The sequence below is a fragment of the Anolis sagrei genome, chromosome 5 (assembly GCF_037176765.1).
Source record: "Anolis sagrei isolate rAnoSag1 chromosome 5, rAnoSag1.mat, whole genome shotgun sequence".
NCBI lineage: Eukaryota > Metazoa > Chordata > Lepidosauria > Squamata > Dactyloidae > Anolis > Anolis sagrei.
In genome coordinates, this window is record NC_090025.1 from 195,014,568 (window position 1) to 195,031,088 (window position 16,521).

The window sequence follows — 16,521 nt, forward strand, 5'->3', positions numbered from 1 at the left end:
GGGATCAATGAAGATCTGGTGAGAAGAATCCTGTAACTAAGTCTTTCCTTGTGAGGCTATCCCATTCCCTGGCCCTTTGGCCATCTTAAAGGGCCAGTGTCACCTATTTCCTGACTCAGAATTACCTTCCTATAGGGCCAGTGTACCCCATTTCCTGATCTTTCCTGATACAGAATTACCTTCTTAAAGGGCCAGCACCCCAATTTCCTAACTTGGAATTACCCTCTTAAAGGCCCAGCACCTCCATTTCCTGACATCTTAAAGGGCCAGCACCCTCTTTTTTTACTCCTCAAGTCATTCCAATGGGGAAGGGGGCCTTTCTCTTTTGGGGGGGCGGGGCGGGGGGGGGGGATCTGTCCTTTTACAGATCTCTCTGTATTCCTTTTTGAAAGGGAAGCCTTGGTGAGCAGGACCCTGTAACCAAGCCTCAGCTTGTGAGGATACCCCATTCCTTGGCCCCTTGGCCTTCTTAAAGGGCCAGCAACCTTTTTTTGTTTACTCCTCAAGTCATTCAAATGGGGAAGGGGGTCTTTCTCTTTTATGGGGGGGGGGGGGGTCCATCCTCTTACAAATCTCTTAAAAGGAAGACTTGGTGAGAAGGACCCTGTAAACAAGCCTCAGCTTGTGAGGATACCCCATTTTTTGGCTCCTTGGCCTTCTTAAAGGGCCAGCAACCTCTTTTTTTACTCAAGTCATTCCAATGGGGAAGGGGTCTTTCTCTTTTTTTGAGGGGGGATCTGTATTCCTTTCTGAAAGGGAAGCCTTGGTGAGAAGGACCCTGTAATCAAGACTCAGCTTGTGAGGGATCCCTCAATTCCCTGTTTCCTTGGCCTTCTTAAAGGGCCAGTGTCCCCCATTTCCTGGCCTTTCCTGACTCAGAATTACCTTCTTAAAGGGCCAGCACTCTCTGTTTTACTCCTCAAGTCATTTCAATGAGGAATTTTCTAAATTTACTTTCTGAAAGGCTCAGCAGCCCCATTTCCTGACTTCTTAAAGGGCCAGTATCTTCTTCTTTTTTTTTTACTCCAATGGGGAAGGGATCTTCTTAAAGGGCCAGTATCCTCTTTTCTTACTCCAATGGAGAAAGGGTCTTCTTAAAGGGCCAGTATCCTCCTTTTTTACTCCAATGGAGAAGGGGTCTTTCTTTTGAGGAGGGGGATCTGTCCTTTTACAAATCTCTCTGTATTCCTCTCTCAAAGGGAAGACTTGGAGAGAAGGACCCTGTACACAAGCCTTCCCTTTCCTTGGCTCCTTGGCCTTCTTAAAGGGCCAGTATCCTCTTTTTTAACACCAATGGGGAAGGGGTCTTTCTCTCTTTTGGAGTGGGGGATCTGTCCTTTTACAAATCTCTCTGTATTCCTTTCCGAAAGGGAAGACTTTGTGAGAAGGATCCTGTAATCAAACCTCAGCTTGTGACCCTTGGCCTTCTTAAAGGGCCAGTATCCTCTTTTTTTACTCCAATGGGGAAAAGGTCTTCTTAAAGGGCCACTATCCTCTTTTTTTACACCAATGGGGAAGGGGGTCTTTCTTTTGAGGAGGGGGATCTGTCCTTTTACAAATCCCTCTGTATTCCTTTCTCAAAGGGAAGACTTGGAGAGAAGGACCCTGTAAGCAAGCCTTCCCTTTTCTTGGCCTTCTTAAAGGGGCAGTATCCTCTTTTTTTACTGCAATGGGGAAGGGATCTTTCTTATTTTTAGAGGGGGGAGGTTTGTCCTTTTAAAAATATTTCTATCTTCCTTCTCAAAGGGAAGACTTGGTGAGAAAGACCCTGTAACCAAGCCTTCCCTTTTCTTGGCCTTCTTAAAGGGCCAGTATCCTTTTTTTACTCCAATGGGAAAGGGGTCTTTCTATTTTTGGGGGGAGGGGGGGTCTATCCTTTTAAAAATATCTCTCAATTTCTTTGACTTGAGGAGAAAGACCCTGTAAGCAACCCCAGTTTGTGAGGGATCCCCCAATTCCCTGCCTCCTTGGCCTTCTTAAAGAGCCAGTATCCTCTTTTACACCAGTGGGGAAGGGGTCTTTCTATTGGGGGGAGGGAGGGGGGTCTATCCTTTTTAAAATATCTCTTAATTTCTTTGACTTAAGGAGCAAGACCCTGTAAGCAATCCCCAGCTTGTGAGGATACCCCATTCCTTGGCCCTTTGGCCTTCTTAAAGGGCCAGCAACCTTTTTTTGTTTACTCCTCAAGTCATTCCAATGGGGAAGGGGTCTTTCTATTTGGGGGGGGGGGGGGGAATCTGTATTCCTTTCTGAAAGGGAAGCCTTGGTGAGAAGGACCCTGTAAGCAACCCCCAGCTTGTGAGGGATCCCCCCAATTCCCTGGCCTTCTTAAAGGGCCAGTATCCTCTTTTTTTATTCCAATGGGGAAGGGGTCTTTCTATTTTTGGGGGGAGGGGGGTCTATCCTTTTTAAAATATCCCTAATTCCTTTGACTTGAGGAGAAAGACCCTGTAACCAAGTCTTCCCTTTCCTTGGCCTTCTTAAAGGGCCATATCCTCTTTTTTACACCAATGGGGAAGGGGTCTTTCTCTCTTTTGGGGGGGGGGGGTGTTTGTCTAATTCCTTTCTCAAAGGGAAGACTTGGTGAGAAGGACCGTGTAAACAAGCCTTCCCTTTCCTTGGCTCCTTGGCCTTCTTAAAGGGCCAGTATCCTCTTTTTTTACTCCAATTGGGAAAGGGTCTTTCTCTTTTTCTTTTTTGGAGGGGGGGTCTGTCCTTTTACAAATCTCTCTGTATTCCTTTCTCAAAGGGAAGCCTTGGTGAGAAGGACCCTGTAACCAACCCTTGCTTTCCTTGACCTTTTTAAAGGGCCAGTATCCTCTTTTTTTACTCCAATGGGGAAGGGGTCTCTCTCTCTTTTTGGAGGGGGGGTGGTCTATCCTTTTTTAAATATCTCTTAATTTTCTTTGACTTGAGGAGCAAGACCTGTAAGCAATCCCCAGCTTGTGAGGATACCCCATTCCTTGGCCCTTTGGCCTTCTTAAAGGGCCAGCAACCTTTTTTTGTTTACTCCTCAAGTTATTCCAATGGGGAAGGGGTCTTTCTTTTTGTGGGGGGATCTGTATTCCTTTCTGAAAGGGAAGCCTTGGTGAGAAGGACCCTGTAAGCAACCCCCAGCTTGAGAGGGATCCCCCCCAATTCCCTGCCTCTTTGGCCTTCTTAAAGGGCCAGTATCCTCTTTTTTTACTCCAATTGGGAAGGGGTGTCTCTATTTTTTGGGGAGGGGGGCTCTATCCTTTCTAAAATATCTCTCAATTTCTTTGACTTGAGGAGGAAGACCCTGTAAGCAACCCCCAGCTTGTGAGGGATCCCCCCAATTCCCTGCCTCCTTGGCCTTCTTAAAGGGCCAGTATCCTCTTTTTTTACTCCAATGGGGAAGGGGTCTTTCTATTTTTTAGGGGGAGGGGGGTCTATCCTTTTAAAAATATCTCTCAATTTCTTTGACTTGAGGAGAAAGACCCTGTAAGCAACCCCCAGCTTGTGAGGGATCCCCCAATTCCCTGCCTCCTTGGCCTTCTTAAAGGGCCAGCATCCTCTTTTTTTACTCCAATGGGGAAGGGGTGTCTCTCTCTTTTTGGAAGGGGGGGGTGGTCTATCCTTTCTAAAATATCTCTCAATTTCTTTGACTTGAGGAGGAAGACCCTGTAAGCAACCCCCAGCTTGTGAGGATACCCCATTCCTTGGCCCTTTGGCCTTCTTAAAGGGCCAGCAACCTTTTTTTGTTTACTCCTCAAGTCATTCCAATGTGGAAGGGGTCTTTCTATTTTTTGGGGGGAGGGGGGGTCTATCCTTTCTAAAATATCTCTCAATTTCTTTGACTTGAGGAGGAAGACCCTGTAAGCAACCCCCAGCTTGTGAGGATACCCCATTCCTTGGCCCTTTGGCCTTCTTAAAGGGCCAGCAACCTTTTTTTGTTTACTCCTCAAGTCATTCCAATGGGGAAGGGGTCTTTCTATTTTTGGGGGGGAGGGGGGTCTATCCTTTCTAAAATATCTCTCAATTTCTTTCACTTGAGGAGGAAGACCCTGTAAGCAACCCCCAGCTTGAGAGGGATCCCCCAATTCAATTCCCTGCCTGCTTGGCCTTCTTAAAGGGCCAGCGTCCCTCTTTCCCTGCCTTTTGGGGTGCCCCCCGTTTCCCACAACCACAACACCCCCTTCCTTCCCCCGTTCCCCTCGTTTTCCCGCAGGCGAAGGATACAGCTTGACCACGTCGGTGTCCATCCGCCTCTTGCCAGGGCTGGGGGAGGACATGGCGCCCCCCCGGCCGGCGGCCTCTCTTGTCCTGTCAGGACCCCTTTAACGCTGGAGCCCCGCTTCCTGCGCCTGCGCGGTGGGATCCTCTCTCTCTCTCTCCTTGGCTCCGCCTCCTTTGCTCCTTCCTCCGAGGCCCCGCCCTTCCCGAGCCGGCTCTTCCTGGCACCCCCTCCCCTCTCTTAATTTCTTTGGTTCTCCTCTTGTTGTGTGTCTGTTTCCTGCGCCCTTCCGCACCGCTTTCCTGCTCCTGCTCCTGCTCTCTGCTGGCTGCTTCTGCTTCGCCCGCCGCCGAGGCTCTTCTGCTGCCTCTCTCTCTCTCTCTCCTCTGACGTCACCCACAGTGACCTCACCGCCCAGGCCGGGCTTCTTATTGGACGGCGGCGGCGACGTCACTGCGGCCAAGCCCGCCCTCTCCCTGTCCCCGCGCCCCGAGGCACGACGGGAGTTGGAGTCCTTTCCCTCAAAGCACCTCCCTGTGTTTTGGACTCCGACTCCCAGCATCCCTCAAAGGCAAGGCCTCTCTGGAGCTGAGGCCGTCTACACTGGGGAGAATTAACCCACTTTGGGCACCCCTGCTCATGGGACCCCTTGGGAGTTGTAGTTTGCTGAGGTGTTCGTGGAAGGATGGGAGTTGTAGTTTGCTAAAGTGTTCGTGGAATTATGGGAGTACTCATGGAAGGATGGGAGTTATAGTTTGCTGAGTCGATCGTGGAAGGAGGGGAGTTGTAGTTTGCTGAGGTACTCATGGAAGGATGTGAGTTGTAGCTTGCTGAGGTACTCATGGAAGGATGGGAGTTATAGTTTGCTGAAGAACTCATGTATGGATGGGAGTTGTAGTTTACAGAAGTGTTCAGGGAATTATGGGAGTACTCATGGAAGGATGGGAGTTATAGTTTGCTGAGTCGTTCGTGGAATGATGTGAGTTGTAGTTTGCTGAGGTATTCATGGAAGGATGGGAGTTGTAGTTTGCTGAAGTACTCATGGAAGGATGGGAGTTGTAGTTTGCTGAAGTACTCATGGAAGGTTGGGAGTTATAGTTTGCTGAGGTACTCATGGAAGGATGTGAGTTGTAGTTTGCTGAGGTATTCATGGAAGGATGGGAGTTGTAGTTTGCTGAAGTACTCATGGAAAGATGGGAGTTGTAGTTTACTGAAGTACTCATGGAGGGATGGGAGTTGTAGCTTGCTCAGGTGTGCATGGAAGGATGGGAATTGTAGTTTGATGAATTCATTGAAGGGTGAGAGTTGTGGTTTGCCGAGGTATTCGTGGAAGGATGGGATTTGTTTACTGAAGTGTTTATGGAAGGGTAGGAGTTGTAGTTTGATGAGGTATTTGTGGAATTATAGGAGTTGTAGTTTGCTAAAGTACACATGGAAGGATGGGAGTTGTAGTTTGTACTCATGGAAGGATGGGAGTTGTAGCTTGCTCAGGTGTGCATGGAAGGATGGGAGCTGTAGTTTGCTGAAGTGTTCAATGAAGGGTGGGAGTTGTAGTTTGCTGCAGCACTCATGGAGGGATGGGAGTTGTAGTTTGCTGAGGTATTCGTGGAAGGATGGGAGTTGTAGTTTGCTGAAGAGTTCATGGAAGGATAGGAGTTGTAGTTTGATGAGGTATTTGTGGAAGGGTGGGAGTTGTAGTTTGCTGAAGTACTCATGGAGGGATGGGAGTTGTAGTTTGATGATGAATTGATGGAAGGATGGGAGTTGTAGTTTGCTGAAGAATTCATGGGTGGGAGTTGTAGTTTGCTGAGGTATTTGTGGAAGGATGGGAGTTGTAGTTTGCTGAAGTACTCATGGAAGGGAGTTGTAGTTGCTGAAGCATTCATAGAAGGATGGGAGTTGTAGCTTGCTGAACTGTTCATGGAAGGATAGGTGTAATTTGGTGAGGTATTTGTGGAAGGATGAGAGTTGTAGTTTGTTGAGGTGTTCATGGAAAGATGAGAGCTGTAGTTTGCTTAAGTGTTCATGGCAGATTGGGAGTTGTAGTTTGCTGAAGTGTTTGTGGCAGGGTGGGAGTTGTAGTTTGGTGTGGGATCAGCACCCATTTCTGCAGGGAAGGCTAAAAGGGCGTGGAGGAACTACAACTCCCACCACTCCAAGAGCACGGAGCCATTATTTGACAGAAAAGGCTGAAAGTTCCCTTGGCGAACTACAGCTTCCAGAGTTTTGTGTGGCAAGAGAACAGGCTTGTCAAAGTGGCCCATGGCTACGGCATCCTGGGAGTTGTAATTCTACACTGTTTGCTACAGAAGGCCTTGTCGAACTACGACTCGCAGGGCCCCTATAGCCTTGAGCCATTGGCAGTTCAAGTGGTGCCAAGAAGAATATTTAGACTAGAGTCTTCTTTTAGGGGAAGAAAGCACATAATAATAATTGCAATAATAGTAACAACAACAATAATAATAATAAGAGTCTCATTTGAAGCGGGAAGCAGGAAATAATAATATTTAGAGTCTTTTAGGGGAAGAAAGCAGGAAATAATAATAATAATAATAATAATAATAATAATAATAATAAGAGTCCCCTTTTAAGGAAGGAAAGCAGGATATAATGATAATAATAATGATAAACATACAAAATATCAATTGTTGACTTTTAAGAATGGGCTCATTAGTAAATGCATAAGAATATGAGTAAACTACAACTCCCACCATCACCTGTCATTGTTCCAAACCCACTCATATTCCAAGTTGGTCTGTGTGCCAAGTCTGGTCCAGATCCATCGTCGTTTGGGTTCACAGCACCCTTTGGATGGAAACGAACTATAACTCCCTAAATTCAAGGTCTGTTCCTTCCAAATCCCACTGGTTGTCAAAGATGCATATGTTGGGGAAGCGTGACAGGTTTGGTCCAGATCCATTGTTGTTTGTATAAGCAGAGGTTGGATGGGCATCAGTCAGGAGGGCTTCGGTTGTGTCTTCCTGCCTGGTTGGACTGGATGGTCCTTGGGGTCTCTCCCAACTCTACTACAATGGAAACCAAATTGGTGACCTTGAATGAGTCACACTCTCTCAGCCTCAGAAGGGAAAGGCAAAACGTCTTTTGAACCAATTTTAGGATTCCCGTTCATGGGAAACGAAGGCACATAACAACAACAACAACATAAATATAGAATCATAGAGTCGGAAGAGACTCTCGGAGCCATCTAGTCCAACCCCCTTCTGCCATGCAAGAAGACACAGTCAAAACATATCAAATAGAGGTCCATCCAGCCTCTGTTTAAAAACCTCCACCACTTTAAAAGGTCCTAGTTCCAAACTGTTGAAAAGGCAGATTACACTCTGCTTGGAAGATGTTTCTTTCCTAAGCTGATGGCTGTCTGCCAGGAGTGTTTTGGTTGTGTATTGCACTACAAGGGGTGCGACTGGATGTCCTTTGGAAGTCTCTTCTAACTCCATGATTTGGAGCTTTCGTGGGGTACCTCCTGCTCATTTGTTTAAATCACGGGGCTGAAATTCAATATATCATTACGTTCTGCTTGGGTCCAAATACACTTTGTGGTCAATATTCTGCCGCTGCTGTTGTTGTTGTCGCTGCTGCTTCACTTTCCTTAAAAGCACCCAGACCAGCGTATAGAAGGAATCAATACAAATATCATGAAAAGCATCACAACACAAATCCTTGCAAAGAATGGAGAGTGGCGTTTTTAAGTAAGGGAAAGCAGCAACCATGTCGCTCATGGCCACGTATTTCCCTCCACGTAACCTACTCTGCAGGGTTGTTGTTTGGAGAAAATGCATTTAAAAATATGTATGATGCCTTTAAGGCTGAAAAAACACCATCTTTTAGTATTTCTCCTTTAGAAATACTAAAGCAGGTGTTGGAGGTGCAAGAGCAAGATTTGGATCAGGACCACAGAGCTCATTATTTCATGTGTTTCCCCTCATTTTAGAATGCATCCACTCCGTCGAATTAATGCAGTTTGATACCACTTTAACTGCCATGGCTCAACGCTGTGCAGTTCTGGGAGATATAGTTCGATGAGGCACAGGCGCTCTTTGACGGAGGCTAGAAACCTTGTAAAACTACAACTCCCACTGTTCCATAGCATTAAGGCATAGCTGTTACAGGGGTCTCATACTGCATCCATTCTACAGTGTCAACACACCATTACTACTACTATTATTATCATCCTACTTTCCTCCCCCAAAAGGAGACTGTTATTTGTATTACTACAGATTAGAGAGATGGGCCAAAACTAACAAAATGAAGTTCAACAGTGACAAATGCAAGATACTCCACTTTGGCAGGAAAAATGAAATGCAAAGATACAGAATGGGGGACGATGCCTGGCTCGAGAGCAGTACATGTGAAAAAGATCTTGGAGTCCTTGTGGACAACAAGTTAAACATGAGCCAACAATGTGATGTGGCAGCAAAAAAAGCCAGTGGGATTTTGGCCTGCATCAAGAGGAGCCTAGTGTCTAGATCTAAGGAAGTAATGCTACCCCTCTATTCCGCTTTGGTTAGACCACATCTGGAATACTGTGTCCAATTCTGGGACCACAATTCAAGAGAGATATTGACAAGCTGGAATGTGTCCAGAGGAGGGTGACTAAAATGATCAAGGGTCTGGAGAACAAGCCCTATGAGGAGCGGCTTAGGGAACTGGGCATGTTTAGCCTGAAGAAGAGAAGGCTGAGAGGAGATATGATAGCCATGTATAAATATGTGAGAGGAAGCCACAGGGAGGAGGGAGCAAGCTTGTTTTCTGCTTCCTTGGAGACTAGGACGCGGAACAATGGCTTCAAACTACAAGAGAGGAGATTCCATCTGAACATTAGGAAGAACTTCCTGACTGTGAGAGCCGTTCAGCAGTGGAACTCTCTGCCCCGGAGTGTGGTGGAGGCTCCTTCTTTGGAAGCTTTTAAGCAGAGGCTGGATGGCCATCTGTCAGGGGTGATTTGAATGCAATATTCCTGCTTCTTGGCAGAATGGGGTTGGACTGGATGGCCCATGAGGTCTCTTCCAACTCGTTGATTCTATGATTCTATGATTCTGTACTAATAATAACAACAACAACCACAATAATAATAATATTCCCTCGGGTAAAATGAGACTTTAAATCATACTATAATTATTATTATTATATCCTGCTTTCCCCCTTCAAAGGAAACTTTATTATTATTATTATTATTATTAGCTGAAACACAACAAGATGAGTCCAGACACTCTGCTGGCTGTTGTATTGGATCACAGGTTGGACCCTTCCCAAGTGTCTAGGACTGTGTGATGGATCGGCGAATGATGTGCGCAGATCCCAGTAAGGTGGCCTTCGGCAGCTGATAGATGGTAATCTTATCAGCACCAATTGTGTTTAAGTGCAGGCCAAGGTCTTTAGGCACTGCACCCAGTGTGCCGATCACCACTGGGACCACCGTGACTGGTTTGTGCCAGAGTCTTGGCAGTTCGATCTTTAAATCCTCATATCATTGTTGTTGATATTTGAAACACAACAAGATGAGTCCACAACAGAGACTCTGCTGGCTATTGAATTGGATCACACATTGGACCCTTTCCAAGTGTCTAGGGCTGTGTGATGTATCGGCGGATAATGCGAGCAGATGCCAGTAAGGTGGCCTTCTGCAGCTCGCAGATGGTACCACCTTTACTCGCTTGTGCCAGAGTCTTTGCAGTTCAATCTTTAAATCCTCGTATCGTGTCATGTTGTGTATTATTATTGTTGTTATTATTATTATTTTTTATTATTATTATTATTATTATTATTATTATTATTCTAAAAGACCTAACCTGGACATCACTGGGAACTTAAGCTAGTAGATGCATAGTTTCCACACCTTTGACCATTGTGGTGGCACTTCTTTGGGCATTTTCCATTTTGTCCATCTCTCCCTTGAATTGTTTTGCCCAGAACTGGACATTATGTGATTCCAGGTGACCAAAGCAGAAGAGAGTGGGATTATAACTTCCCTTGATCTAGTCACTATCTCACACACACACACATATATATATAGCTGTCTCCTGCCACACGTTGCTGTGGCCCAGTCTGTGTATATGTGTTTTATTTGTGTATATATTTGCGTATATGTGTGTTTGTGTATATATATATATACGTGGTTTTGCACATGTGTTGTAAAGTATTTTTTATTTTGGGGGTTTTTAAGTTTCTTCTGCTGTTTTTCAGTGTTTTTATGAGTGATGGTCACTTGTTGGCCTGAGAGGTGTTTTGTGTCCAAATTTGGTGTCAATTCCTCCAGTGGTTTTTGAGTTATGTTAATCTCACAAACGAACATAGATATATATGACATGACATGACATTTCCCTTTTTTCCCCCACACATACTTATGAGGGAGAAAGGTGTAAAAGTCAAGTAAGAAAGAAAGGGGGAAGGTAGGGGTTTTGGAGTTATTGTTAGTCAGTTAAGTCCAGAGGAGGGCGACTAAAATGATCAAGGGTCTGGAGAACAAGCCCTATGAGGAGCGGCTTAGGGAACTGGGCATGTTTAGCCTGAAGAAGAGAAGGCTGAGAGGAGATATGATAGCCATGTATAAATATGTGAGAGGAAGCCACAGGGAGGAGGGAGCAAGCTTGTTTTCTGCTTCCTTGGAGACTAGGACAAGGAACAATGGCTTCAAACTACAAGAGAGGAGATTCCATCTGAACATTAGGAAGAACTTCCTGACTGTGAGAGCCGTTCAGCAGTGGAACTCTTTGCCCCGGAGTGTGGTGGAGGCTCCTTCTTTGGAAGCTTTTAAGCAGAGGCTGGATGGCCATCTGTCAGGGGTGATTTGAATGCAATATTCCTGCTTCTTGGCAGGGGGTTGGACTGGATGGCCCATGAGGTCTCTTCCAACTCTTTGATTCTATGATTCTATGATTCTAAGTCTGTACTGATATCTAATATTTTGTGTGGGGTGAGGGGAGGGGACAAGAGAAAAGGCAATATGCATAGTTATGATTATTACATCTCATTTCTCATTTCCATTACACTTATTTTCATTACTTAAAGTATCAAAAGTTCATTATATCCTCTTTAGCAAAGAGAGGAGTGATATTATCGATTAGCTTCAGATCTGATGGTTGTGTCTTCTTATATCTTCTTGTATTGTCTCATATTATTGTTTGTTCTTTTCCAGCTTCCCTCTGTAAAAGTTCATCTCAGTTCTTCTTGTCAGATGGTTTCTCTTAAATCTTTATCTAAATCTAGTTATTTCCCAAGGAATCTAAAAATTCAAAATACTCTGAATTGTTGTAGGTTTTTCAGGCTATATGGCCATGTTCTAGATGCATTCTCTCCTGACATTTCGCCTGCATCTATGGCAGGCATCCTCAGAGGTTGTGATCTCACAACCTCTGAGGATGCCAGCTATATGACATTTATTTATGACATTTATATGCCTCCCTTCTCACCCCAGAGAGGACTCAGAGCGGCTTACAAGTAATATATTATAGTATTAGCATAGCACAATATTAGTATTATATATTACTATATTGTACTATACCATTATACTGTAATATTATTAGTAATATTACATGTAATATAAAATATATAATTATAATATTGTATTGTCAAAGGCTTTCATGGCCGGAATCACTGTATTTCATTGGCTTCTCTGTGTAGTCTGACATGGTGGTTGTGAGAGTGGAGTGAGAGAGAGAGCTTGTGTGAAATCCACAAGCATGTGGACAATTTCAACAGAAAGGAGGAAACCATAAAAATGAACAAAATCTGGCTACCACTATTAAAAAACTCTAAAATCACAACAGCACAACAACAGAGAGGAAACAAACAAGAACATCTAATCACCTCTCAACAAAAGTTTGCTCTAGGCACTGTCAGGCCATTATATGCTAATCAAGGTGGTCAGTTGAAACATTCACACCTAGCTACAGCAGACAAGAGTCCTTTGTCCCACCCTGGTCATTCCACAGATATATAAACCCTTTTTCCTAGTTCCAACAGACCTCACTACCTCTGAGGATGCTTGCCATAGATGCAGGCAAAACGTCAGGAGAGAATGCCTCTAGACCATGGCCATGTAGCCCGAAAAAACCTACAACAACCCAATTATAATATTGTATTATTATATTGTATCATATTATAATATTATCAATGTTATATGTATACACAATATATAACGTGATAGAATATAATACTAATAATAATATCACATTATAATATTATCAGTGTTATATACCATATACGTATATACACAATATATAATGTAATACAATATAATACTAATAATAATATCACATAATATTATCTATATTATATGTATACACAATATATAATGTAATGCAATATAATACTAATAACAATATCACATAATATTATCTATATTATATGTATACATAATATATAATGTAATACAATATAATATTAATAATAATATCACATAATATTATCTATATTATATGTATACACAATATATAATGTAATACTATATAATAATATCATACTATAATACTATTAATATTACATGTATATACAATATATAACATTGATAATATAATGTGATACAATATAATACTAATAATATCTTATAATAATATATTTTATATTACATGTAATATCACTAAAAATATTACAATATAGTAATATATAATATTGATATTGTGCTCTGCTAATAATATATATTGTATGTATATATTTCTCATAAGCGACTCTGAGTCCCCTTTGGGGAGAGAAGGGCAGCATATAAAGGTCGTAAATAAATATATTACATTACATTACATTATATTATATTATTATAATGTAGCATACACGAAGCTTGGCCTGTCACTGAACATCGAGAAAACCAAAGTGCTCTTCCAGCAGTCACCAGCCATCCCCTCTCCAATGCCAGAGATACAGCTTGATGGTGTAACATTAGAAAATGTGGACCATTTCCGCTCCCTTGGCAGCCACCTCTCCACCAAAGTCAACATCGACACCGAAATACAACACCACCTGAGCTCTGCGAGTGCAGCATTTTCCCGAATGAAGCAGAGAGTGTTTGAGGACCGGGACATCCGTAGGGATAGCAAGGTGCTTGTCTATAAAGCTATTGTCCTCCCAACCCTGCTCTATGCCTGCGAAACGTGGACCGTCTACAGACGTCACATGCAACTCCTGGAACGATTCCATGAGCACTGCCTCCGGAAAATCCTGCAAATCTCTTGGGAAGACAAGCGGACAAACGTCAGCGTGCTGGAAGAAGCAAAGACCACCAGCATTGAAGCGATGGTCCTCCGCCATCAACTCCGCTGGACCAGCCACGTTGTCCAGATGCCTGACCACCGTCTCCCAAAGCAGTTGCTCTACTCTGAACTTAAGAACAGAAAATAGAATGTTGGTGGACAGGAAAAGAGATTTAAAGATGGGCTCAAAGCCAACCTTAAAAACTCTGGCATAGACACTGAGAACTGGGAAGCCCTGGCCCTTGACTGCTCCAGCTGGAGGTCAGCTGTGACCAGCAGTGCTGCAGAATTCGAGGAGGCACGAGTGGAGGGTAAAAGAGAGAAACGTGCCAGGAGGAAGGCCGACTGCCTTCCACCTGGAAACCAATGCCCTTGCTGTGGGAGAAGATGCGGGTCAAGAATAGGGCTCCACAGCCACCTACAAACCCAGAAAAATAGTCATCAAGGAAGACCATCTTACTCATCCAACGAGGGATCACCTAAGTAAGTAAGTATATTATTATTATTAGCACAGTGCAGGAGACACGCCTAGAATTGCATTGGCCTTTTTTGCTGCTTCGTGGCACTTCTGACTCATGTTCAGTTTGTGGTCTGCTTAGACTCCTAGATGACTGCCACAGGGATTGCTTTCAAGCCAAGGGTCACGCATGCTATATCTCTCTGTGCATTGCATTTGTAATTATTGCCAAAGTCTAGCACGCGTTCCTGGCGTCCTACTTGTCAAAGGGCACCACGGCTCCCTAAACAGCACCCTGTATGTGATTCACCTTGAAGGAGCCCAGCCTGTTCTGCCACTTGTCACCTCCAATCCCAGGATAATGACTTCCGGGAGTGTCTTAGGATGCCTCATGGAGGAGCTTTCATCCAGAACCTCCTCTCTAATTAAGACAGTCCATAGCACTATGTAACATGGTTTTTGTTCCTGGGTTATAAATGTCATTTCCTAATTGGGTCTTCCATAAAAACATGCAGAAAGTTTATCAAACTGAACAAACTTTTTCTTTGCGGGAAGGGCATTCTTCTATAGCACATTCTGTTCTGGTTTTCCAATGAATATCTCGTCATGAGAGTCTCAACCAATTCAACCTAGTTTGTGCCACAAAAACAAAATTTCTGGAGTAGGACAACTACTTTCAAAGTAAGGACTGCATGACCACGGTATCCTTCTGGGACGCCTCGCGGGAATAGGCCTTGGTGGCACCGTTTTGCAGTGGCTTGGGTCCTCCCTCGAGGATCGCACTCAGAAAGTGTTGTTGGGGGACAACTGCTCGACCTCCCACAGGGTTCTATACTGTCCCCCATGTTGTTTAACATCTACTTGAAGCCCCTGGGGGAGATCATCCGAAGTTTCGGGGTGCGGTGTTATCTGTACGCAGATGGTGTCCAACTCTGTCACTCTTTTCCACCTACTTCTAAGGAGGCCGTTCAGGTCTTGAACTGATGCTTGGCCACTGTGTCGGACTGGATGAGGGACAACAGATTGAAACTAAATCCAGACAAGACAGAGGTCTTCCTGCTCAGTTGAAAGGCCAAACAGGGCATAGGGTTACAGCCTGTGTTACACTCCTCCTGAAGACGCAGGTTCGCAGCTTGGGAGTGATCCTGGATTCATCGCTGAGCCTGGATCTCCAGGTTTAGGCGGTGGTCAGGGGAGCATTTGCACAATTAAAACTTGTGCACCAGCTGCGCCGTACCTTGGGAAGTCTGACTTGGCCACGGTGGTCCACGCTCTGGTTACATCCTGTATAGATTACTGCAACGCGCTCTATGTGGGGTTGCCTTTGAAGACGGCCCGGAAGCTTCAAATGGAGCATACAACTCCTCTGTTGAATCAGCTCCACTGGCTGCCAGTCTGCTATCGGGCTCAATTCAAAGTGCTGGCTTTAGCCTATAAAGCCTTAAACGATTCTGGCCCAGTCTATCTATCTGAACCCATCTCTTCCTATGAACCCCCCAGGAACTTAAGATTGTCTGGAGAGGCCCTGCTCTTGATCCCGCCTGCGTCACAAGCACGTCTGGTGGGGACGAGAGACAGGGCCTTCTCTGTGGTGGCCCCCCGGCTGTGGAACTCACTCCCTAGGGATATTAGATCAGCCCCCTCCCTCCTGACTTTCCGAAAAAGAGTAAAAACTTGGCTCTTTGAGCAAGCATTTGGAACCCCAGAGTAAACAGACAAACTAGAGTTGGAAATTGACCCAGGAATGGCCAAGACAATGGAACGGATGAAGATTTGAACGAGAGGACATAATCTCTTTTAAAATTCTTTATTATGCACTGTCGTTTATGTTTAATTTCACTTGATGTTTTTGCTTTATCAATGTATGTATTTTGTTTTGGCATTGAATTGTGCCGACTGTGTATACCGCCCTGAGTCGCCTTCGGGCTGAAATGGGCAAGATAGAAATAATGTAAATAAATTAAATAAATAAATAAACTAAACAGGAAATAACACTTTCAAACCAGGAACAGAAGAATTCAGCACACAATGTCTTTCGGTGCACTTTATCTCACCCTTCAGTGAACTAAATCCCATTGTTTGTCCCATCCGAACCTCCCACCAGATATATCACCCTACTCATCCATCTCATCAAAAGGTTTTAAAAATCTTATTTGTTCTATTTGGCCCTGCCCACTTGGTTATTGTTTTGTTATTTATGTTATATCTTGTGTTTATTTTGTATTATTTTCTTTTGATTTTTATTGTAGTCTATATGTTGTATTGTTGTTGTTCATTCGTTCAGTCGCTTCCGACTCTTCATGCCCTCCTGGACCAGCCCAGGCCAGAGCTCCCTATCAGCTGTGGCCACCCCCAGCTCCTTCAAGGTCAAGCCAGTCACTTCAAGGATGCCATCCACCCATCTTGCCCTTGGTCGGCCCCTCTTCTTTTTCCTTCCATTTTCCCCAGCATAATTTGTTTTATTAGTTTATGATTTTATGTTGTACTAGCTGACCCCTGCCACGCGTTCCTGCAGCCCACTCAAGTGGTCATGGGGGTTCTGTGTGGGAGGTTTGGCCCAATTCTCTCATTGGTGGGGTTCAGAATGCTCTGTGATTGTAGGTGAACTACAACTCCCAGCAACTACAACTCCCAAATGTCAAGATTCTATTTTCCCCAAACTCCAA

At 44.3% G+C, this 16,521-nt stretch overlaps 1 protein-coding gene across 1 annotated transcript in view; it reads right to left on the reverse strand.

Annotated features, from left to right (window-relative positions):
* The window catches only part of UBE2H (ubiquitin conjugating enzyme E2 H), a 111,392-nt gene extending 106,788 nt beyond the window's left edge, over positions 1-4,604 (reverse strand). Inside the window, exon 1 of the mRNA XM_060776381.2 lies at positions 4,201-4,604. Coding sequence (XP_060632364.1) covers positions 4,201-4,253 — 53 coding nt within the window. The 5' untranslated portion in view covers positions 4,254-4,604. The remainder of the gene's footprint in view (positions 1-4,200) is intronic.
* Between the last annotated feature and the right edge of the window lie 11,917 nt (positions 4,605-16,521).